Raw genomic sequence first — 25376 nt, 5'->3', positions numbered from 1 at the left:
AAATATAATAGTCTTATTATGTTAGACCTCTAAATAAAATGTGCCCATCATTAAAGAGCCAAGGCCAGTTTATTTTACTAGGTCCAACTCTCCAGTACACCACAAGATGGTGCCACTAGGTCATAAAGCATTTGAGGCAGAAACGACCAGGAACCGTGAATGTTATATTTAGAACTCGTGAAATAAAAGAAGGCAAAAGGGCATCGTAGCCTTCAGCGGAAGTAGCTTAGGTTGTTTGTTAGCATATAAAAGCGTTGCGTTAAATGCCTGCAGTTAACATTTCCTCCATGTGAAGCACGGGACCTGCGTGCTCAGCTGGATTGGTCCGTCAAAACATCGGTTATCAGTCTGTTACAATCTCCGTTTCTAAAACAGCTAGCTAGCTGTCGCAGGGCAGAAGCTACTCACACAGCAGACGAGGAAGGAGAGGGAATCTTACATTTCTCACTTGTAGGCCTAAATAACACGCCAAGGTAAGGTTTTTGTTTGTTAAATCACACAGTATATATACAATTTTCTTTCTTTTTTTTTAAATGATTGCTTCCTGCATCTTTGCCAGCGGCTGTAGCATGAACGTTACTGGGACGTACTAGCATCACTGACTCCTTCATCCACAACATCTGTATCTTGCCAGATGAGGCAGCTGCTAACGTTAGCTGAGCTGGTTGGCTTAGAAGCTCAGAGCTAAGTTAGCTTAGACTTGAGACGGCGGTGACTTTGTGAACGCCCAAACAACACCGGAGCAGCTTAACCGCTTTGACATTTACAGTCGATGTAGCAGCTCTTATCTGTGGGTGTAAGTAACACGAAATCCGGTGGTGCCAGTTGCATGTGTTATTGTTTATCGGTTATCTCAAAGATTGTTTGTGTGTTTGTGAAATTGCAGAGACAACGAGTCTCGGTTTAGTCTCAAATCTTCATGTTGGGCTCTGGTAACATCTAATGTTATCGCTTTTGGGAAGTTGCGCTGACATATTCTTGAGGAGAGAAAGCCTCTGATGGCACACAGAGTCCCCGATGTTATTTATTTTAGTTATCATTATGTTATTTTTTGGTTTGGAAAGCCATTTAAAGTATATATATTTGACACATTTAACTCCTGCCATCACTCTACAAGAATACATTGAACTTTGATTTGATATAGTAGGTTTAGTGGTTATTTTATAAGGTTAGCCTTAACCTTTCAGTAGATACAGAGTAGAAATGTGTAGAAACACATTCAATGTGTTGTACCTTCGTTCTGGAAAATGCCCTTTAAATTTACTTGTACCATATTATTTTTATTATTATAATTTCAATAATTATTATTATTATTGAAATTCTTTGTTTTCATTCAGCAATTTATGTTTTGAAGCCTGGTAGCAGAACTAGTACAATATGTGTACAAATTAAGTTTGTCCAATAGAGAGGTGAAGAGAGATAAGGTGCACACTTTAAATAATACATAAATAAATAAGTTAGAGTATAAAAAAAAAAAACAATAAGACAATTAAAATCCAATTTAATAGGTTTAACATATTTCACCCATTAATTAATCCCATTAACCTGTTAATCCCAGTTTTCTTAATCCTTTCCATGGTATAAATATCCCTTACTATCTCTGTCCCCTCTGTGGCGGGGGGCTCTTGTGTCATATCATTAAAACCATTGATCCAACACAGCTGATTCAAATGGCTGATATTTGATTTGTGCCATTGTAACGTAGGGCATGACTGATACATATTATCACAGAGTCTTTGTGGAGTTTGCATTGCTGCCCCTCCATGAATCCACTGGAGGGCTGTTAAAAGGGAGATCTTTTGCTCCACCATTGTCAAGTGCTTTCGTATCGAGGACCCTCAGATTGGTGGGTTTCTCTCTGTTGGATTGTCTTTATCTTGCAATACAAAGCAGCTTGCTATATAAATAAAATTGAAATAAATAAGTTCAATTTAATGTCTGGGTCACCAAATGAGTTTTTCAGATTCTCCCTAAATTGTGCTGTGATTATGTGGCAACACTGCAGCTAAGTTGATCAAGGACAATAATTCCTCCATTTACAGGAGCTTATCTCTTGCACGGTGCCGGACATCGCTGACAGTGTAACCCTGTTGATCTTTTAATGAAGCTGGGGATCCTCCTCTGCTCCAGATGGCCCTGTGTTGTACTGGTATTTCCATAACACAGTGCCTGTGTTGTTATTAATGCTCTACATGGCTTGGACCCCCTGCAAGTTGTGATAAGTCCTCTCTTCCCCTCCCATCCTCTCTCGCTTGGATAGTGACAGGCAGGTCACATGATTTTTGTTATGGTAAAAGGCACGGTATGGCATCTGGAGCTAGGCAGCATCTGTTGGTGTTTCTCGAGGCTCAAATCTGACTCCTTGTTCTTCGTCGTGCTGCTGTGATCCGCAGGGATCAGGGAATTTTTGGGCTTTAGCCAGCAGTTCAGTCATTAATGATGCACAGTGTTTTTGTACAAAAATGAAATTGAAGTCTGTGCAGTTCTCTTGTGTCACAGAAACTTGGTGACCTTTGAGGTAGCGTATTTATCTTTAGTGCGAGGGAATTGGGAGTTTGCAGTTTCAAAAATGACTTTAGCAAATAGTGGATGCGAAATATTGTATCAAACTGACTCATCGTGATTTCAGCATGCAAGTACAACTCCTGCTGAAAACCCAGCCCTTCTAGGTAGGAAATGAGATTTGCAGTAATATTGTCTTGTCTGACTAACAGTTACAATGTCACGTTAGGAGTTTATGCCATCATCAATTGATGATAATGCATAAACACTTTTTTGTTTTTATGGAAACAGGCCTTGTTTTGTGTCATCTGTGTATCTGTAGGTCAAACTGGGTAAGTTAACACTCACTTCTAGTCGGAATACTTTTGTTTTAATGAATTAAAACCAACCAAAAAGTGTCTGCTTTTAATAACATGTCAGAAGTTTTCAGAAGTCATGAAAGCCAGAGGTGTTAAATTGACCTTGAGAAAGACGCAAATAAGCAACATTTATCCTCTACAGCAAAATTTAAATGAAAATGTTTCTGGTTTTAACATAACAGTTAAAAAAACATTTAAAAAATCACAAGGGGGTAAATTAAGTGGCTAAAGAGACTTGGCAGTTAAAACACCCAGCAATTTCAGTTCCTTCTTATTATACTGTTATTCTGTAATGTGCAGCATTTCTTTTCCTCTTTTGTCAGTTTACATCACAATAGTACTGTATATATAGGTTGGCAGTGAAAGAAGAGAGCCCACCTGGAGTGGGTGTTTCTTCCCACACATGGTTCTCGCTCTGAGCTTGGCTGGATCTCCCACTGTCTTGCTTGCCTTATGGCTTCCCTTTGTTGTTTTTTTCTCTGTATCTGTGAGGTTTACTCAGCTCCCACACACCGACAGTGCCACAATCCTGTCAAAACCATGACAGAAAATATAGGGGATCTGTCTGTTTCTTTTTCCTCTTCTCTTTTCTCCTGTCTCCATTTCTCTGTCACGTAATAGGCAAATAATAAACTGAGTGGATTTCAAGATGGAAATTAGCCTCTTTTAATTATGCAAGAAATGGTTTTGGTTAGATGCTTCACAGATAAAAATTAACCACCATGCTACTGTGTGCCCGACATCAAAAGCAGACTGCACCCTTGCGTTTATAGATGCATTGTATCTGTAGTTTGCGATACTAGACGCATTTGCCTGAATTAATTATCACCTAATAGAACGTGTGGGAAAATTCCTGCACCATGGATGTTTCTTATGGAAGCAGCCCTATCTGCTTATGTTTCAGAGCCAGCGAACAGCATCCCTGATTGTTTATCCCACACGTTTTCATTACACCCACAAGTTGGGTCGTGCTGCTCAGGCTCTGTGGATAATTGAACCTTACATGTAAATTTTACCATACTTCGTCACAGGATTTATGCCAGCCCTAAATTATTCTTGGCTGAAAAGAAACAGTCAACCTCTGTTTTTCTTAATTTCAGCTCCCAGTTCACAGTTTAAAGTTGTATGGCACCAGTTCAAAAACAGGGGAAGTATGCACCTTTCAGTGAAGTTGGCCTACTGTGCATTAAGCTAAAATTATTAATAGTGGAATTGAAGTTTAGTAGTTTGTTTAATCTGGCTTCACCCAAATCACGGGTGAAGTGTAAGAGTAATGTCTAGTAGTCCAGGTGACTGTGCAGATGTTACTAGGAGAACTCTGGCAAAAGGAACTGTGTGAATAGGAAATTGCATCTTTTACAAACACATTATATTGCTATTGCTTTAATTAATATTTGCTGATGATGAGATAATGTGTAGATGTATTGCTTTGCACCTCAATAAAGATAATAAGGATATTTGTGTACTATGGGTTATTAGGTTGTATTCATTTTTTAATATATTTATTCCCCTAAATCCAAATCCAATTTATTGAATATATATATTTATTAGAGATGGACCGATCCGATATTACGTATCGTATCGGTCCGATACTGACCTAAATTACTGGATGGGCTATCAGAGAGAAATAAAAAATGTAATCTGATCCATTAAATATCACAAAGCACCTCACAAAACTATCGACATAGCGTAACCTAGCTCATAACCGTAGCACGTCGGAGCAGTGTGCATCTCATGATAGAGCGGCTGTGGCGTGCGAGACTTGTCCGGGGTCTGGTTGAGTATCTGGAGCCTCGCTACGTGCTTCCAAACCAGCATTTCATCTTGGAGAAAGCTATCCTAGAGAAGTAAAGCAAGTGTGTAAGTTCTTCTCTGAATGTTCGTAAAGCATTCCCACGTTAAGCTTAACAACCGATATATGGAGCGACTGCCTCTTCTCTCTCCCTCCCTCTCCTGCTGCTACTTCAATCATGAAACTGATCAACGATCAGCTGATCGGCTTTTCTGTCACAACTACCGTCTCTCTTGTTTGTTTATCGCCCACTTTGCGCCAGAAAGAGGAAACCAGCGGATAAACAACAGCAGCACGTTTAACCTTGATAAGCTGTTGTTAGAATTTATTTAATATTACTTTCTACACCAGGATCTTTTTCTACGTAGCTGACAGCTGGTAACTGTGCAGGGGCGGATCTAGCAAAGTTTAGCCAGGGGGGCCGATAGGGCATGAACAGGGAAAAGGGGGGCACAAAGACATACTTTTCTTTCTTATTGTCATGTCTAGCTTTTAATAAATAATTATCTGAATCTTACAACCAAAGTTTTCGTCTGATGTAAAATGTATAGAAATCCATTATTGTATATAGTAACTATTAAGTCAAATTTATAACCTAGAAAGCCGCAGTACTTTTTCATTTGCAATTCTGTTGAAGAAAGATGTTGAATCTATTTAATTATTGTAGAAAAATTATTGACTTCTGTGCATTTTTTTTTCTTTACACGTGCTTTAAATTAAAGTCCATTACGTCAATTAAGCATTATGAGGGTGGGGGGTGGTTCCCTTTTTTTTTTTTTTTCTTTGCTGGGAGTTGGCAACCCTATTAGTTAGGTTGTTTAATATTTCCACTAAGCACTCTTTAAAATACCAGAATAGGGAGGATGGTGCAGGTTTAAGTTTATTAGATTGATCAGTGTTGCTGAACTATGAAATATTTTGGGTGCAGTGTATTTTTTTGCATACAGGTATAACAGAATAGCTTTAGTGTTTTCTTTTTTTTTTTTTTTTTTAAATTTGAGTATGAACTTATACAAAATGCAGCAAGATATTTAAAAAAACATTTTATTGATTATGAAATACCCTATATTGGATTTATATCGGTATCGGCAGATATCCAAATTTATGATATCGGTATCGGTATCGGACATGGTATCGTGCCATCTCTAATATTCATATAAATAAATATAAGTATACTTTAACGTAGTGAAAATATCTTGAAAGTTGAGTGGTTTTGAATCTTAACAAGCAATCAGAGAAATAAGCTTTTATGGTGTAAAAAGGCCTGCTGAAGCTTCATTGGTGAATCCACATGAATCTATTAAACCGTGAATGATTTGCATGATTGCAGACATAATTATAGATTAAAGGTTACAAGGTTCAGAGTACAACCTCTGGGATAGTGTAAGAACAGACTATCTGCAGCATACTTCAGGAGATGGTCATAATAAAAAAGAAAATAACACAGAAGTTGTAAGGGTGTGAAGTATTAATCACATGCACTTTCTCATTTTTTAGTTTGCTGTCATAGATTAGGAGACATTCCCCATACGTTCCCATCTGATGGAGCAGTGGTTGGCAGTCTTTGTGAAGAGGCACCATGTTTCCTTGTCATGTAACCCCTTGGCCATCTGCTGAGCCTCCAGCCTCTTGCAGCAGTCATGCAAATCCAATGCAACCCTCTCAGCCCTTGCCTGATCTACTGTGCAGCTGTCCTGCCCCACCTTTAAACACCCACTCTGAGACACCCTCGCCGGATCCAATGGAGTCCCTAATTGTCGTAACAGAGTATGAACCCAGCCGACTGCCTGGAGAGGCTGGGGAGGAAGAGGTAAGACCAACAAAGTCAAGGGTTCATACTAGAGATGTTGATGTCTACTGTATGAAGTGTAAGGTTTAGCAGGATTTTTCATATAACAATCTTTGTCTAGTAGAACCGTAAGTACATCAAGGTGCAGGTGAATAGAGGATATGAAGTGGATGATTAGTAAGTAAGAGAAGTATAAACCATTCAAATCCATCTCATGTCAGGTAGAAGAAATGGACAGTTCAGAGACCCCGGAGCCAGCTTCCTCTGTGGCAGCACCTTTCCGGACTCCATCCTGTGACCTTCTGTCTCATACAGTTGGTCGGCCAGAAGCTCTACTACCCGGAAGCCAAGAGCAAAGGGGAAGGTTAAACTTTTCAGACAGGAAACTCTCTCTGCAGGAGCGCTCACAAACGGCAACCTCACCCTGTAGCTCACCGGGACTTAATGGGCGCTATATTTATCCATCATTACCGTACTCCCCCATCACGTCACCTCATTCTTCTCCACGCCTGCCCCGCCGGCCCACTGTGGAGTCCCACAGTGTTTCCATCACAGACCTCCAGGTATGATTAAGCATTAAAGCTAATTTAGTTTCAGTTTTAATGGTATAAGGATTTTGTAGCTTGCAATGTGTTTCAGCCTGCGTTAAATGGAGAAAATATAGCTAAATCAAATTAATCGTGCTATATAATAAGTGTTAGCCATATTGGTAGCAGTAGTTTAATATCTACCATGAGTGCTAAGTCAGTATGAGTTATAATGAGGTTGCAGCATATGCCATAATATTTTGGTTATTATGTAATTTTTGCACCATGTGACTCATTGTATTCCCTTCAGCACTGTGTATTGCATAAACCATTACACATGGATAACCTAACTAATGACACAGAGCGAGGCACTAAAGTGCCCCACACATGTTAGTGTGTCATAAGTAATACCACAGCTGTCTGACAGTAAGAACTACATGTGCATTTGTCTTAAAATCAGCAGCAAAGTGATAAAGAGCAAGCTTTGTGGACACAAAGGTAAGGTTTTATAGTGTAAGTAGATGTAGCTGTGTAGCTGTTACATGTAGTTGTAGTTAGGATTTTTCAGAGCAGCAGGCTGAAGAGACTTTTTGCTTTCTCAGAATTACATATTGAAAGTGATAAAGGTTAATTAGGTGAAATATTTAGAGATATCCTGCAGATATGTCTTGCAGTCTAGAGAGGAGCAGTCAAATAAATGACATTTAGAAATGTATTTTAATGATGTGTGGGACAGCCTTTGGAATGGGAGCCAAGACTGTAATATCAATAAGCTCCAACTTTATTAGCTCTGCCCTTCATACTGAAGAAAATCTATTGAATTTTTCCCTATTCTTACTCCAGAACAGCTTTTTTTCTCTCTCACAGCCTTTGTACTGCTAAGCTGTCTCTTTGACGCTCTTCAAAATATCCTAGCACAAACACACGCATCAAGCTCTTAATGACAATGGCGAAGAGAAGTATCAGGAAGAGTAGTACAACTGCTTAAATCTTGACGATATCTACATGACGTCTACATGATGTTAGATTAACCCTTTCACTTATCATTCTACTTTAACAATGCATTTGACTGAAAAGCCTTCACACATCTGTCAGCTCCTCTCTGTTGTTCAAAACAAAAAAAACAAATGTTTAGATTAGCAGCTCTACTATAATTTACTGTGATTCTGTCATTGTGTACTGGTGCTTTAAGGTGTCCTTGGGAGTTTTGAAAACATAGTTTTCAAATATATATACATTTTTCTTTGTGATTTATCCATTCTTGCCTTTGATGAGTCCTGTTGATTACAGTTGAATTTATTATTGATTAGAAGTGAAATTTGATTTAAACTGGATTGCATAAAAAATGAGTAATTGTCCTGATTTAGAGGGCAGCAAATCAGTGGCTGGTATGAGGAAATGTATTAAAAATGTTAATGGAGAGAAAGTGTTAAAGGCAAATTTGAGGTTCAAGACAACATTCAGGCAGATTTTGTAGGAATACTCATGATGATGTGACGATTGTTTTCTTTTTTCCCCTCTCTCGCTCCCTCTTAAAGGACTGTGTTCAACTCAACCAGTACAAGCTGAAAGATGAGATTGGAAAGGTACCATGAGAGACAGCTCACTGATTGCTCCCTTTCACTGACTCTTCCATTTTCTCCTCCCGTCCGCCTACTGCATGTCTGTCAAGTAGCACACATCATCAAGGACAGTCTCTGATATCCTCCTTCCCGGCTGTCCTCATTTCCCAAACTCTGTGTAAACCACGAGGCCATGGGAGAGTTGGAAGATGGATGAGAGGCTGGTAAAAATAGCGCTCTCTAAGGGTTGTGCAAGGCTTAGAGTGTGTGTGTGTGTGTGTGTGTGTGTATATGAGTGAGTGGGTGTGTGTGCCTATATGAATGTTTTAGATTGTGGGCATTGTTAAGGCAGAATGTGTGTGTATTTCCGTATGTAGGTAGACATTTTAATGTGTGCGCTTTTGAGCACAGTGGAGACAGTTAAAGCCTTTTGGAATTGTTGGAGAGACTTGTGTTATCAGTTTATCTCCGGGACTGTAGGATGAGCTGTGTGCCGTCTCTCCAATCTGCAATCTGCTCCCCCAGCAGGAACCGACACTGCCCTCTCTCTCTCTCTGTTTGTTTTTGTTCGTACACACAGGCTTGTAATTAGGCCTACTTTTTATCCTGAATTTCCTGTGTGTGGGCAGGGAAGCTTGATAGCATAAACCAGATCCAGTTTCCTTAATTAGCCTGAAATCAAAAATGAAAGAGAGAGAGGAGCGATGATTTGAATTTCTCTGTTCTCATTTTGAAGCAGCCCACTCAATTCCCTTGTGTGTTTGTGTTTGTGTATTTATTCCTGTGTGTATCTATGTATTCCTTTGCGTTTGCGTTACACTTTTAGTGTCACATTAAGAACTAACTGCTTAATATATATATTAGTGCTGTCAGCGTTAATCTCGTTAAAATGATGGGGCGATCCGCGCTAACTCGCTAATGGGGATTTGCCGAGTTAATGTGGTTATGGCGTTAACGTCATTTTAACGATATTAACGCTGACAGCACTAATATATATATATATATATATATATATATATATATATATATATATATATATATATATATATATATATATATATATATATATATATATATATATATATATATATATATATATATATATATATATGTGTGTATGTGTATTCAGATTTTTCCCTCATGTTTCCCTCATGTTTTCTTTTTTGCTTGTTTCCGGACAGGGCTCCTATGGTGTTGTCAAGTTGGCTTACAATGAGGATGACAACACATACTATGTGAGTTTGTCATGCACATGCGAGTCCAGATGTGATTTATTTCCTTATCACAGGCCAGGCGACCGCTGGTTAACTTTGCAATAATCAACCCCTCTTGTAATATTTACTGGTGTGGTTTGATGTGGAGCCTCTGCATGTGAAAATGTCTCCAGATAATTGAGCTCATCGAAAAATGTAATAACACATCATTTCAGGCTGTTGTGTTTTTGCCGTTCTTGATTATTGCTGCAGTTCACATTAAGCTGCATGATAGCGATTGACAACGACAAAGGGATTATTTTAATATTCCTCCCGAGTGACAAAGGCCTCGTGTCGCATTCGGTGATTATATCATTGACATAATAACTGAGGGCATTGAAGATATTAAAGAATAGGGAAATATTCACCAAACAATGCCGCTGTTACACACCATGCTTTCTCTTCAAGTTTGATACAAATTCCTGTCAACTTTGGCAGTTTTTGAAGACATAATCTAGTGGAGAGAGAGACATTGGTCAGAAAGATCTGTCTAGACCAGGGATAGATACAGTTGTGTCAGTGTCTGCACAGTCAAGAACTGGCTCTCAAATAAAAGAAAAAGAAAGTACAATTCAACAGTATGTCAACAATGTTTACGCAAGGGAAATCACAAGAAACTGTTGGTCCACTTCCACACGTCTTGGAATGCAGACATGGATAAGAGATCCCAAAGCTCACAGGTGGGAGACTTGCGTGTATCCGCATCGCAGGGCATCTCTCAGCTGTTCTGCTCTTATCGTCTGCCCAACTTGTAGTCAGCTTTCTTCCCTTCCTCTGGGTCAGAGAGGTTGCGCTCTCAATCGCTATCGGGTCAGCTGAGGCACATGACTCCACCCTGCCACCCAGACTTCTCGTTAACCCCTGTCTGCACCTCCAGACGAAATTTGATGTTTGAAAACACTGTGTAGTGAATGAAGTTGGGCTTTCTTTATGACATGTAACCACTTAAATACCAAACTTGATAGACGGTGTAGTGCAGTTGAAATGCTGTTTAATGTAAATGTACAGAAAATGTGTCTGTTACGGCTCATATTTCAATCATTTCACACCACGATTGAGGAAAGCTGTCTACAGTGACAGCAGTGACAAACACACCAAGCATTTTCAAGCTACAGAATTTCTAGGTTTAGGGTGTAAGTGTAAGAAACCTGTAAGCATGCTGCTGTTTATCTTTTCTTTGGCTTTCTTGGCTGCTGGACTCTTTCTGTTTCTCTTAACCTGTTGCAATCCAACTAAGTTTCCCTCTCTGTGCTGTAGGCGATGAAGGTGCTTTCCAAGAAGAGGCTGATGAGGCAGGCAGGTTTCCCACGTAAGTAAGGGCCATATTTCTGTGTAAGGTCTCAGTCATCCAGTTCATGGTAATCTAAAGAGCTTGGAAAGAAAAGCGACTGGACTTCTTTAAGTTTCTTGAAGACGTGTCACTTCTCATCTGAGGAGCTTCTTCAGTTCTCAAAACCAATGGTGGAGCGTCCCAGGTATTTAAACCCAAATGGAAGTTCTCCCTTAAGAGGGTTGTTGACCCACTGTTGATCATGTGTCTCATCACATGGCCAAGGTGTTAAAAAGCTTCTCGGATGAGAGATGAAACATCTTCAAAATGTCAGCTTCTTTCCAAGTTTCTTAGATTCAGGGCCATATGGTTAACACAGCAGAGCATCTGTAATGTCTGTAATGATAATGTTAATGTTAATGTTAACAGCACATACCAATACTTAGGATTTGACTCTATCTTTATCCTGTCCCTCTACCCTTCCCATATTGTCCCCTGTTTCCTCCATCAGGGAGACCGCCTCCTCGTGGGGCAAGAGCCGCTCCCGAGGGGCCTGCCCAACCTAAAGGGCCGCTGGAGCGAGTCTATCAAGAGATTGCCATCCTTAAAAAGCTTGACCACCCTAATGTAGTCAAACTAGTAGAAGTGAGTAATCTTGTAAAACATGTGGATATTTTCATTTGATCTCTTAAGGATTACTTATTGGTATTACGCTAATTTTAAATAAGTTAACAAAGGAAAGGAAACAGCAATGGCATTTTGAAGAACCTTAAAATGTACATAAATTTTGTTAGACTGTAAAGCTATCTTTCTACTCTATGTATACTTATTAGAAATTCCACTGAAGGTATATTTAACTTTGCCTGGTACAAAAGATCAAAAGATGATCTGTTGTGTATCTGTGTTCACACATTTCCATTCCTCTTCAATGTGGTGCCAGGTTTTGGATGACCCCGGTGAGGACCATCTGTACATGGGTATGTTGTGGCCAGACAACAACACATCACAGCAAGCATAAAACAAAGTCAATTTTAACCTCATCTTTAAAAGATGTGTTTTTTTTTTTTTTAGTTTGCTTGTCCTCACTAACCTCCTTTGTTTTCTGTTACAGTGTTTGAGCTGGTGAAGCAAGGGTAATCTAAGCCTCTTATATGATTGTGACACTGGAATGAGCCCAGTCTCATTAGTTATGATTGGTAATTGAGTGTGTTTGTGTGTGTGTACCTGTTGATGTTGTACCGTGTGCATCTAGGGCTGTGATGGAGGTGCCGACCGATAAGCCTTTCAGCGAGGACCAGGCACGTTTTTACTTCCAGGATCTTCTCAGGGGAATCGAGTACTGTAAGTTTTCAAAACCTCCTGCTACTCTTCCACCTACCCTGTGACTACATTAGTGTTTATTATGTATGTGTAGATGGATTTAATCTGACTTGCAAAGTGAATTAATTTTACTCAACAGATTTTATGTTGTTAACACACCAAGATCGCCAGCACTGTGTACAACATCAAAATGGCTCATTAAACAAGTTTACCTTGGTCACGCCGACTGTGACAGTTGTTCTAGTCTTGAAATGTTGTTTTTTTTCAGTTTGTACAAAATAAAGCACTCAGTGGACACTTTATTAGGTACACCTTACTAATACTTGGTTGGACCCCTTCATGTCTTCAGAACTAATCTTATTCTTCATGACATAGATTCAACAAGGCGATTAATAAAGGTGTGTGGAAGAAATCCAAGTAGATCATTAGTTTCTGAAATATTTAGACCAGCCCATCTGGCACCAACCAACGACCATGCCACGTTTAAACTCACTCAGATCACTTTTCGTCACCGGACTCCATTCTTCGGCTGGACCTTCAGCAGGCCTTCTTGACCATGTCTACATTGCTAAACGGTACTGGGTTGCTGCCATCGGCTGATTAAATATTTGTGTTAATGAGCAGGTTATCAGGTGTACCTAACAAAGTGGTTGGTGAGTGTATACTTGTCAGATTTAGAGGCACCAATTTCAAAAGCTGAATATCCTTTTCATTATTGTTTGGACAAAATTCTGAGATTCAGTTTTCATTTTAATTTTTCCTTGGTCATATAACTTTGTATATATTCATATGACATCACCTTTGCATTCTGGTAGCCCAGGTTTTTCTGACCAGGTGAACTAATAATAGCACAAATACAGCTTAGACCATAGATTCTGAAATTGTGTTGCGTCATTTCTTTAATTCAGTCTTTTGGAGAAAAATATCAGCCAGAGATGTTTTTCCCATACTAATAGTTTTGTTTAAAAATTAGCTCATTACAGTGATGTTGCATAGTATCAGCATGTCCTTATAGAGATAAAAGTCTGCTAATGCTTTCCATTAGAATTATGATTGTGGTAAGAAGATGAAGCTCTGATTGTATAATCAAGTGCTGTCCTCCTACAGCTCTTCCCTGCCATTTACACAAGGCCTTCGTCTGAGCTGCTCTTGACTCTAGCAACACTCCACAAAGTTCATTTCACATAATTTCAGCGGCTCTTAATGCATATCAGTGCAAGCAGGGATGGACACAAAAACAGTCTGGAGTCATTTGGAAAGGAAAGTAGGCTTGTTTTAGTCATGGTGCAGGTAGATTAGTTAAAAACAGTTTAAATAATTAAGGCACACTTAACTCTCATTTTCACATCTTAACCAGGTAGTGTGGACATAATTTATCATCATTTACCAAACGTCTACCTGGCTGTCTAACTACACTACCAGAGATTTTTCTTCACGAGTCCAAGCCATTAAAAAAAAAATGGCCAAGCCGTTTTTCACCATTAGAACATCTTAATTCTGCCATAAAGTGAATACTACAAATGTGACCCGATTGCGATAATAAAGTTTGTTCGCTTTTTTTGTTAATAGTACATTACCAGAGGATCATCCACAGAGACGTCAAACCGTCGAATCTGCTGGTGGGAGAAGATGGACACATCAAGATTGCAGACTTTGGCGTTAGTAACCAGTTTGAGGGAGCTGACGCCCTGTTGACCAGCACAGTTGGAACTCCCGCTTTTCTTGCTCCTGAAACGCTCTCTGAGACCAGAAAGAACTTCTCTGGAAAGGTGAAGCAGTGTTCGGCTAACTAGTGCCCTCTTGGGATGACTTTCAGAAATGCAAGAACTTTTGTTTTTGATTTTCTTTTTCCATTAGAATGTTCCTGCTTTCCAAACATTTATGAAATTTTGAATCTCAGCTACCCAACAAGCATTTTCACATCAAATTAAACCTGTTTTGCTTTTCTGCTAAGGCTTTGGATGTTTGGGCCATGGGAGTGACGCTGTATTGCTTCGTCTTTGGAGAGGTGAGTTGGGGAATGGTAAAAACATTAACATTTTTTTGGTACTAGTGATCCTGCTAAAATCGACACATTTTTTTGTGTTCAGTGTCCATTTATGGATGAGCGCATTCTCAGTCTTCATCAAAAAATCAAGACACAACCCGTGGTGTTACCAGAACAGTAAGTTCTGCCTTGCTCTTTTAACAGATGGCTGTTCCCAGTGTTTATTGTATAAATAGCATATTTATTAAATTAAATACACAATTTTGGCACTTTCTCAATAACATATTTACTCAGTTGTCTAATTTGTTTTTGTTACAACAGTGCCGACATATCAGATGATCTCAAGGATTTGTTATTGAAAATGCTGGACAAGAATCCAGAGACCAGGATAACGATCCCACAGATTAAGGTAAACACACGGGTAGCTTCCAGTGGCCGTGTGTCATGTTTAAATATCACACACACACAAAATGTCAAAAGGATTATTGTTCTTTTGTTTGGACATTACAGTATTTATGTCATTAAATTCATAAATCAACTGTTTTTGAAGTATAATCTATAGCAGTTTACATATATTTATAGATATGAATGAATAGCTTACATTGATCTAACAAATATAATTTTGCACTTAGATTCAGCCTGAGTAAATTTTTACTGTTGTGCCTCCAAAGACACTGTCTAAGTTTATATGTGTGGCACATAAACTGATTACCCAAAGAACTCCTTTGTTTGCCTTGTGCTTGTGTCCAGGTACACCCATGGGTGACAAGGCATGGAGCTGAGCCACTTCCCCCTGAGGACGATAATTGCTGTATGCTTATTGAAGTAACCGAGGAGGAAGTGGAGAATTCTGTTAAACACATCCCCAGCCTGGCAACAGTGGTGAGTTTGTGAACAATTTTTGTCTCACAAAAGCATTAAAAACATTACAGTCATTTCAGACCCTAATTTGCTTTTCTCTTGGTGTCATAACAGGAAATATCACATTTGGGTATCATTTATGGGCAACTCGGCTACAATGAAAGAGTAATAAAAAGTACCAGAGAGAATGAATGCTCCATCAGGAGCAAAAGATTATTTCTTAGCCAATTTGCATTAGTATAAATTAGCTTAATTACTTAGTACAACAGAGTGTTTTAGCAACTTATGAAATAGAACCCAGCAAAGTTGCAAAGAGTAGAGGTAGTGAAGGTAGATAAGTTTAAATACTTGCGGTCAACCATCTAAAGTGCAGGCGAAGAAGACCGTGCAGGCAGGGTGATGTGGGAGATAAATATCATGGGTGATTTGTGACAGAAAGATAGCAGCAGGAGGGAAAGGGCAGGTTTATAAGACGTTAGTGAGACCTGCTATGATGTATGGTTTGCAGAGTTAATTTCGAGATTTTCCCTAGGAGAGACCAGGAATAGGAATAAGCACATCAGAGGCAGAGCTCAGGTTGAGTGGTTTGGAGACAGAGTTAGAGAGGAAAGGCTGGGATGGTTTGGACACGTGCAGAGGGGGGACAGTGAATTTATTGGGCAAAGGATGTTAAAGATGGAGCTGCCAGGCAGGAGGAAAAGCGGAAGACCTCAGGGAAGGTTTATGGATGTAATGTAGGAGGACATGTTGAGCGTTGGTGTGACAGAAGAGGAAGCTAGGGATAGGGTGAGATGGAGGCAGATGATCCGCTGTGGCGACCCCTAAGGGGAGCAGCCGAAAGACGAAAAAGAATTTCAGTCACATTGCACCATCCCACAGCTGAGGCACTGCACCTACTCAGTTCCTCTTTCAACACTTTGAGCTACAGCAGATGCATGACTCATTTTTTCAAAAAAATGATTTTCTTTAGCTGCATTAATTAATGTTGTTTAACATTTTCGTTTGACTTTTAACTTAAAAAAAGTTAAAAGTCACAAATGCAGAATACATCTGACTTCCAAATTCATCAGATCTACCACGACATTGCCATCTGTTATCACAGCAGAAACATTTTCTTAAATATGAATTACATATTAATGATATAGTGGTTTTTGATGAGTACTGCATACTGTTTTGTAGGACAATAACATCTAGGAGAAATCAGTTCTTTAGCTGTGTTCTCATTGTTAGGGCTCTAAAATGAAGGACATTTTTAAAATGTATAAAATTGAAGCTTTTCATCTTTACATTACTAAGTACTGTTTACTTTTTTGAAGATCCTGGTAAGAACTATGCTCAGGAAGCGATCCTTCGGAAACCCCTTTGACTGGGGCCGGAAGGAGGACCGCAGCAGTTTGTGTCCTCCAGGGCAAACCCTCACGTAAGCACTGTTTACAAAAACACTACAGTTTCTAAACTCTTTAGAAAAAGGCAGCAGCAGAGCCAGCTGAGGCTTGCCGAGTAGTTTGTCTGAAAGACTGTTGGTAGCCTGTTGTTATTTCTCTCCCCCTTCTCCTGCCCTGTAGGAAAGGCAGAGCAGGCAGTGTGAGATACTGCTACATTCATTGTAACCAAAAAAGGTAAATAATGCTGGCATAGTTCTTGCCTGCTGTAATGCTGTTTAAGTGGTCAAGAGAATATTTTAAGACCCGCTGGCATGATATAAGCAGCTGTCTCCCAGTATGGTGGTGATGGTCAAATACTCCTGTGCATCACATTTGTTAACTAACCTCTGGTGGTTCGGGGGTGTCTGGAGAAGCCTTGTTAGGGAATGTTGAGCTTCACTTAAGAACCTTCAGTACCTGCAATCCAATTTCCTGTCGTTATCTGTGTCTGAGGGTGCTTTTGGTGTAGTATGAACTGTGTAGCGGGGAAATACTGTAAATGTGTCATTCAATTAGGCATTCATATAGTGGAAGATAAATTAGGACGCACATAAGCTACTGAGTGTAAACAAAACTACGCGAACAGCGGGTGACCAGCTGATACACAGAACGATGTCCTTTATCACAGAGGGTTCATTAGGTTATTAGGTTTTTTTTCTGGGTTGACCCACAAAACAAAACAAATTAAAGAAGCATTTTAAAAGTCAAGTCAAAATAAAAAGCATTTTTGTCCACACTCAGTTCATCATGGGCCAAGAGCATCCATTTATCTTCATGTGTTTTTACTTTCCCTTGCATGAAGCAGTCTTGACATTTAATGAAAGGACATGTCTGTAAATTAATGCCATCTTTACTTTTTTAAGATATCGTTTCCCCGCTTTCACCAGTTTTTGTTTTTTTTAACCTTTCCTGGGGCTCTCCTTCACCGTATCTGCTGTAGAAATGAACTCGGTGTACTCTGCCATGTAACAGCTAAATGGTTGCTTTGACTTAGTAAACAGGGCTTAATAGTATCTGATTATTTTCTCTGTTCAGTGAAATAGGAATGACAGCGAGCCTACAGCACTGCTATAACTAACGCTGCCTCTCTGCTGTGTTACTTAGGAAACAGGAAAGCGGTGACGGGATGAGAAGTATGAACCTGCCCTACGTGGGAGAGGATGAGACTCTTTCCTGATGCGGGAGGTTTAATATGCACGCTGGCATCTGGCTGCCTGCAATCACACAGCACAAAACCCCTTTACTCACAGTTTTATACTTGCAGCCCACACATCATTTCTTGGGAGGTGGTCGAGTGTGGCAGACACTAACAAAAGGGAGGAAATAATGCTCTAAGGCACTTTGATGATCACTTTCTAAGCTTTTATTCTGTCCTGTCCTCTTACACAGTTTAATTTAAGGTTATGGGACTTAAACTGTAACATGGAAACCATCCAAGGGTGGAGCATCCTCCTTTACTTTCAACCTTTGCCCCCTTTTGCCTGGCTCACTCCTTCTCCTACCCTGCATGCTCTTATAGTCCTAGCATGCTTTGTCTCAGGCTTCAGCTGTACAGTTTCGGGTTTTAACATAGTCTAGCCACTTGTGTTTCAGGTATACGGGACGAAGGAATAATCAGTTTTTGGAGGGGGGTTTTGGGTGGGGGGCAGGATGGTTGTCTTCACCATCACCACCAACATTTAAATAAGCAGTTTTCTTAAAAACGATTGTCTGGTTCACTCTGCTTCGTGGTAGCAGTGCCCAGTTTGGTAACACATTTTAGAGTGAAGTATCTATAGAATTTACCCAAAATGGAAAAAAAAAGGAGAGTGAAAAAATGTTTACTTCACCGAATGCATGTGTTTACTTTCCCAATGCAAACACTGTATAAGCTATTTCTAAACAGTTACATTGTTGTACAGCCATTACTTTTGTTTTTTTTTTGTCATTTACTACAATCAATAGCTTTCAGAAAGCTTTAATACAGTTGATATAGTGCTTTGTGAATAATAACATTCATTACTGCATACAAGAGGGCATAAAAAAGTCATCCTTCCTCTTTCCTTGTTTTAAAGATCTAGTGCTTCTGGTGAATCTTTTTAAGATGTACAATTATGTGATTTTTAGGTGTTTGCTATAAATCCTGCGTGAAGGTGAAGGTGAGGTACTACCTGATGCGTTTGGGGAAAAACACAACGTGTTAGTTCAAAATGATTCTGTAGGTTAAACGTGTTGTTGAAGCTGTAAATCGGTCTGTTTAGACATAAACGGGCTTTGTGGTCGGATCCCGAGCGTCACATGATTTCACCGTGTTCACGTATTTGTTTCACTTCTCCAAGTTGAGGTCTGTATGCAGACAAATTAAACAGAAAATCACAATTGAACCTCAAGCTTAAAACAACAAACAACAAAAAACTTGTGAATGTTTTTACTAGTTTTGTTTGTTTTTGTATTGTAGGAGGTACCGATATTATGTTAAAACTGCACATTTCAGAGCACCAAAAAAAAGTCATTTTGTAAACTATGATAAATTGAAATAAATAAATAAATAATGCTGATCTATTAGAAACGGCTGCTGAAGTGAGTTTAAAATGGAAGCATAGTGCAAATGCAGACTTTTTGTACAAATCTATGCATGACATATTGTCGAAGTGTTGAACTTAGAAACATTTCTCATGTTTGGCCTGGGCTGTAGACAACTCTGCAAATATTTCAACTTTTACAGTAGGTTTGTTTTGTTTTTTTTTAAATTTATTAACGAGCTTCATTTTCGGTCCTAAAGCATTAAGTTATTTATGCCTCAGCAGCTGATGGGGGTTGTCGTCACCCTGCCAGGACGCTCAAGTTTATTAATGCGATAACTTGAGAATGAAGCGACGTAGGAGTTTCAAATTGTAGCTACTAAAAATCTCTGACTGGTTTAAATCTCAGTGATCTTGACCTCAAGGTCAGAGGTCAAGTTTTCTGAAATGTAAATGTGATAACTCGAGAACAAGATGATGTAGGATTTTGAAATTCAGACCACAGGTGCATCTAGTAGGAGGCTGAGGGGTACCACTGGCCACTGCCAGTATTTCTTTTTCCTCCCACACTTTTGTACATTTTGTTGAGCCATCATTGTTTCCCTCATCAGTGTGTCTTTAGTTAACTTAGCGTATTAGCACGATATTGAAAGTAGTTATTACATTCAATGCTTCCACACACTAATTACTTCAGCACTAACGTGTTGAATGTATGAGAAAGGGACTGGAATCTTTTTGTACGTACTTCTTCTTGCATGTCACTCTGAACTGTACTGTATGTCTGTTTTTTAAGACGAGTACTATGCACATGGTGTAACTTTATGATGCGGTACGCCCTGTCAGATACCTGTCATGTACACCGTCCACACCCACTGAGCTGAATCTAGAGGGCTGTATGTGGTTAATTATTTTTGCTCATGTATCTTTTTTGTTTTTTTGTTTTTTTTCCCAAAAAAGATATCCACCTTAGAGCGTAGGGACATGCACTTTGGTTTTAGACTTCCAATAAGGTTAAAATTAGTTTTGAAGTGTAATTTCGGTGAAGATATCCAACAAATAATAATGTTTATCTTCAGTTTGCTCTGGATTGTGGACTGTTACCACATAGTTGTAACATAGTGCACCTACTGTAAGTTGCTGTTAACTGTCAGATTAATTTGTTGTCATGAACATAAGAAGACAGATGCATTTCCTTTGGTGTGAATATTTTCCATAACCAACAAGAGTAAAGTGAGCTACTGTTTGAGTGTGAATGTGGGGTGCAAGTCACAAAAACAACTGTATGATAAATATTTTATACAGTATTTAAACTTGTAGTTGGTTTCAATAGACCTGCCCATTGTTGCCAGAATGGTCAGGCTGTGATTAACCTTTATTGTTCACACAATTTTGCATTCTGTAGTGTAATCAATTTTATTAAGAGCTTTTGGGGGGGGCGGGCTCTTTTCCTCCTAAATGCATGCTAACTACTGAACACATACCACTGTATTGTCATAGCATGAGAGGTCCTTTACATCAAATGGGACCTTTAAAGTAAATATTCTCTACATACCTGTACCTTGTTCATAATTTGAATAAAGTATAATTGCCTTTCTGTGATGTTGTGGATTGAGTTATTGATGCAGTTGCGGAGGTAGACCACTAGTCTGTGCTGTGCACCAGAACATACTGTGATTCTTGAGAGGCTTAATATCACATTGTGCTCTTTGTATGTGTGTAATGCACAGCGGGAGCAACATTTCTGCATCTACCATATCCTTACAAACACTTAAACACTGTCGTGCTTTAATTCAGCAATTCATGTATACACATTTCATGTGCTCAGCACGCTCGTGGACAGTTATTTTTCAAAAATGGGGTTTAGGTAATAGCAAATCTGCATGTGAATCCTGAAAGTAATTTGTCCTGCTTTATTTGTCAAAAAAAGACTAAAAATGTGTGCAGATAAAACAACACAAATCTGACCCCATAAAGAACATGTCAACAAGAAATGCTAAATGATCAAATGGCACTTCTTCAGGAATTCTATGCAGGATTTACGGTTTAAAAGTGTCCAAGACAGTTTACAAAACATTTTCATTGACTGTAATGCTAGATGACAGACGAAGAAGTCACTTTGATGATTGATTTTCTCTGTACACCACCACCAAAGCATATTTCAGATCAAAAAATCAAGATGTGAATGTTAATTTGAGGCATTAAATTAAAGATTAGATTAAATCATTAAATGTTTAGTTTTTTATACACAGTCCTTCATTTCAGAGCTTCGAAAGTAATGGGACAATTGACTGACAAGCAGTTCCATGGCCTAGCGAAGTCAGCCGCCTTGATATTTCATGACAAATTAAGAGGATAAAAGACCTGCAGTTGATTCCAAGTATTGAACTTCCCTTTCTGTCTATGGTAACTCTTTATGTGAGGTCCGATTAGAGTCGGTGCACGTGAAGGGATTGTTTTCCACTAGTGTTTATTGATGATGTGAATGTTGATAGAAGTAACAGGATGAACTGTGAAGTGTACAGAGCTATACTCTCTGCTCAGATTCAGTCACTTGCTGCAAAACTGATCTGACAGTGGAATGGATAATGACCCAAAGCAAACTGCAAAAGAGTGTCTAAAGGCAAAGGAAATGGAACATTTTTCAACAGACAAATCAGTCACCTGATCGAGCCCACAAACAATCAGCAACCAAGTATACGTTAACCAACTATAACCAAGTAACCAACTATACTTATATTTAAAACGATGTTTGTTAGCCTCTAAAAATTGGGAGTCTTTGTGTAGAAATGGATACAATTCCTCAACAGTGAATGCTTTTGTTCGGTCTGATTTACAATCCTCTGTAGTTGTTCACAGTGGTAAAATTAGCTGCTGGACTTAACCATGCTTGGAGACCATCGTCCATTTAGAAAATGTCCAGTGTGAAAATTTGATATCTTTTACAGATTTACAGATGCATCATTCATATGATTAATGAATAACTCTGATCTCAGAATTCATATATGCCCAAACCTGCAGTTCTTGTGTGACTTTTTAGTTATGTTTCCATTACAGATCATAAACCTGACATTGACTTAGTTGTTGTTACTGACCCTTGTTTCACTATTGTGTAAACTCACCTTCAGAATCTAAACTCCAGTGGAGGCTTTAAAACATTTAGGGAAATAAAGTGTCACACTGACCTCTTGTGTGAATTTAATTGTATTGCAGTGAAAAGACAAACTTTATTTTGGAAAGTTGTTTGTCATGACTGAGGTGGTGGTGAAAATTCATTCATGAGGGAGGTTTCTATTTAAACGCTCATCTCTGATTTTGTTGATGTTTATCCTCAGATCAATGTTAGCTAAAAGTCTCAATTTAACATTAAAAATACAAAATATTAAACTAGAACAACAGAAGAATCAATTGTTTCTGCTTATACTATGATTAGAAAACATTTTACTGTTGATATCAAAAGAAGAAAGAAATGTGAAACTTCGACCGTTCTACAAGCAATTGTGAACTTCAAAACATAAATGCATAAGTATCCAAAGGGCAGTTTTGAAATGGATCACAAATTCACTGCAGCACAGTATAATGCTTGCTGTATGACAAACTGTGTAAATGCAGCTTAGAGGCTTTTGCAGGTCTTGAACTGGTTGGTGTGTTGCACTCCCCACGGGGGTACATAAGGAAGCCTAAAACGTGCCTCTGCTCAGCAAATGAGAAGTGCTGAATGAGACAGAATCTGGGCCTTCGCTTTACTCTGAGTAGAACTCTGTTAATGGTTAACATGCTGGAGGTAAGAGAAAAACACCAACGAACAAAACACTCAATACAATAAAGGCATTCATAAGAGACCTACTTCTCCATGAGAGATGTTTGTTCCCAACCTCTTTGTTCACTTTCTTTAGTTTCCTAAATTGAAGCTGGCTGCAATCTCTGCATCTCTGGCTCCAAAAAGAAAAACAGCACACCAGCTGAATTGAACTTGCAGCCAGGGCAACTCTTGGAAAGATTAAAGGACTGAATCGTGCCATAAAACACTGTTTCTCAAAGTGATGTCAGGGGTTCCCTAGGGCTCCAGGACCCATATCTAAGTGGTCCAAAGAAAAATGTGCTATAAATTATAGAATTGTGCTGCAATATTAAAAGGTGCATGTCTGAAGATTACAACAACACAAAAATACTGTGCTACATTATCTTTGGGGCAATACAAACTTATATGATCATGAGACATCTGTGTTATGCTTTTTTGAATAAACCGACCGTAATTTTTGCATGAAACTTAAAAGTAAAAGGGAAATATGTGAAAGGCAGTGCTGGCCTGGGAAAGAAGTGGACTTTTAGACTGGTGCTACATAGGTTGTTGTTGAGTATTAGTTGTCTGTGATGTTTGCAAACCCTGTTTTGCATATCAAACTCAATGCAAATGCTCCACTCAAGCTCAAAGAGTGCGAAGAAAAAGAGAGATCGAAGTGGAAAAGCAGTGTACAGAAGGCAGATTGTGTTAAAGGCAAGATTAGGGACCCGAGGTGTTTCAGGAACAGGGAGATAAACTACCTTAAAACTTCTTTTTGAGAGTGAGGAATACCTTATCTGCAATTTTGTGCGTGTTGAACTTGTGACAATGTGTAGACAAAATAATTCAGCTTTTGCGGTATGTCACAAAATTTCTTTTTCTACTTCAAAACACATACTAATCAGGCACTGACGCTGAAGTGATAGCAAGGCTTGTTTGGGAGCTACAGTTAGAACAGCAGGGCTTTTTTTATGGCATACCTTTTGGACAGCAAACTTCATTGACTGAGTTTTAACTTTCAAAGCTACTCAGACTTTGACTTTTGTTTTCTCTTCCCCATTTGCCACCAATTAGTTTTCACTTTTGATGCCTTGATTTTGCTGTTGGATTCTTCTTTTGTAGTCTGAAGTGCAAAGACAAGAGCTACTGCTTTTACAGTTAGCCTTTAGTTCCTTATATATTTTGTACTTCGACAGTGGCTTGCTTTTTCAGGCCAGGAAACTCCTCCTGCTTCCCTCTAAGTACTCTGGTTCATTGATTTAATTGGTGGAAGTTAGTCGATGATACAGTGATAGACAGATGGTTCATCTAATCACCTGTCAGTGCTCTGTTTTTGCCAAGGAATTTCCAAATGGAGATTTCCTGGCGCTCCCATGTAACAACCCATCTGCATGTCATGCAGGCCGTATGTCATTTTTTTCTCTATTATACTTGGATTTTCCATTAATCAGTCTACAGCATAGAAAGAAAACTGACTCCATTTGGGCTGAGTGTTGTATATTAATCTTGGTCTCGAGGCATTTCACTGAGACTTTTTCCCACATAATCCTACTTTATCTCCTATGAAGTTAACTTCTAATCTTCTTCTTTCAGCTACTTCCCTCAGGGTTCGTCGCAGCATCCCCTCATCTGTCTCCATCTCAGCCTATCCCTAGCATCCTCGCCCTGTCACAATAACAGCTCTGCATGTCTTCCTTCACTCCATCCATGAACCTCCTCTGTGATCTTTTTATCTTTAACATCTGTTGCCAGTATATCCACTATCCGTCCTCTGCACATGGTCAAACAATCTGAGCCTTGCCTCTCAACCTTTGTCTCGCTAAAACTAACCTGACCATTCATTCACACTCATTTCCAACCTGAAAATCTGATCATCTTCAACTCTGATAACTCCAGCCTCCTTTTGTTTTCAGAGCCATGATGTCCAAAACATACATCATTGCAAGTCTGTCATCTTTTAAACCTTCCTTTTCACTCTTACTGTCCCTCTGTCACAAATCACCCCCAACACTCATCTCCATCTCCTCCGCCATGCCTGCACTCTAATTTTCACCTCTCGTGCACTGTCCATTGCTTTAGATGATTGACCCCAGTTATATAAACTTGTCCACGAGCACTACTTCTGCTCCTTCTGTCCAGCTGTCCATGTCTCATTCACACTTTCATTCCTCTTCTTTCCAGAACATACCGCCACCTCTCCAGGCTCTCTTCCATTTGCCCCCTGCTCTCACTCATCACAATGTCTTCTGCAAATGTGATAGTTCAATGACGTTGATACTGGGAAGTTTAAGGATTATAAATGGGATTGAAATGCTGGATTGTGTTTGTGAGACATCATCACAAGAAACATGGCTGTATTATTTGTTTTAGGTTTAGGAGCCTTTAAATAACTATCGAATATCTTTCTGCCGAAGTATCTATCAAAAAAGGCAAACAGTGCATCACAAG

At 39.1% G+C, this 25376-nt stretch overlaps 1 protein-coding gene across 4 annotated transcripts; it reads left to right on the top strand.

The window, feature by feature from the left end:
• Window positions 1-139: 139 nt before the first annotated feature.
• camkk2 (calcium/calmodulin-dependent protein kinase kinase 2) lies at window positions 140-20741 on the top strand. Of its 4 annotated transcripts, none has more exons than XM_084935000.1 (18): window positions 140-473; window positions 6151-6463; window positions 6664-7005; window positions 8508-8555; window positions 9713-9766; window positions 11042-11093; window positions 11566-11699; window positions 11995-12031; window positions 12166-12187; window positions 12307-12395; window positions 13944-14143; window positions 14329-14382; window positions 14465-14538; window positions 14683-14770; window positions 15112-15243; window positions 16539-16642; window positions 16788-16841; window positions 17751-20741. In XM_084935000.1, the coding sequence occupies exons 2-18, from the start codon at window positions 6233-6235 to the stop codon at window positions 17821-17823; spliced, it is 1788 nt and encodes a 595-aa protein (XP_084791126.1). In that variant the 5' UTR covers window positions 140-473; window positions 6151-6232; the 3' UTR covers window positions 17824-20741. The 4 variants fall into 4 exon arrangements, with proteins under 4 accessions (XP_084791126.1, XP_084791129.1, XP_084791128.1 ...); XM_084935001.1 differs by lacking the exon at window positions 140-473 and adding an exon at window positions 615-796; XM_084935002.1 differs by lacking the exon at window positions 16788-16841 and having other exon boundaries at window positions 141-473.
• Window positions 20742-25376: the final 4635 nt, after the last annotated feature.

The sequence above is a fragment of the Perissodus microlepis genome, chromosome 7 (genome assembly GCF_051167445.1).
Source record: "Perissodus microlepis isolate ML-2025 ecotype Zambia chromosome 7, ASM5116744v1, whole genome shotgun sequence".
Classification (NCBI taxonomy): domain Eukaryota; kingdom Metazoa; phylum Chordata; class Actinopteri; order Cichliformes; family Cichlidae; genus Perissodus; species Perissodus microlepis.
Note: the sequence above shows the minus strand (reverse complement) of the source record. Positions and strands in the feature narration are given on the sequence as shown.

Bases quoted from the DNA above. Each gene is read 5' to 3' on its own strand.
- camkk2 (XM_084935000.1), top strand. From the start codon at position 6,233: ATGTTTCCTTGTCATGTAACCCCTTGGCCATCTGCTGAGCCTCCAGCC. The intron at 6,464-6,663 runs GTAAGACCAACA...ATCTCATGTCAG, and splicing joins GAGAGGCTGGGGAGGAAGAG to GTAGAAGAAATGGACAGTTC. The intron at 11,094-11,565 runs GTAAGTAAGGGC...TTCCTCCATCAG, and splicing joins GAGGCAGGCAGGTTTCCCAC to GGAGACCGCCTCCTCGTGGG.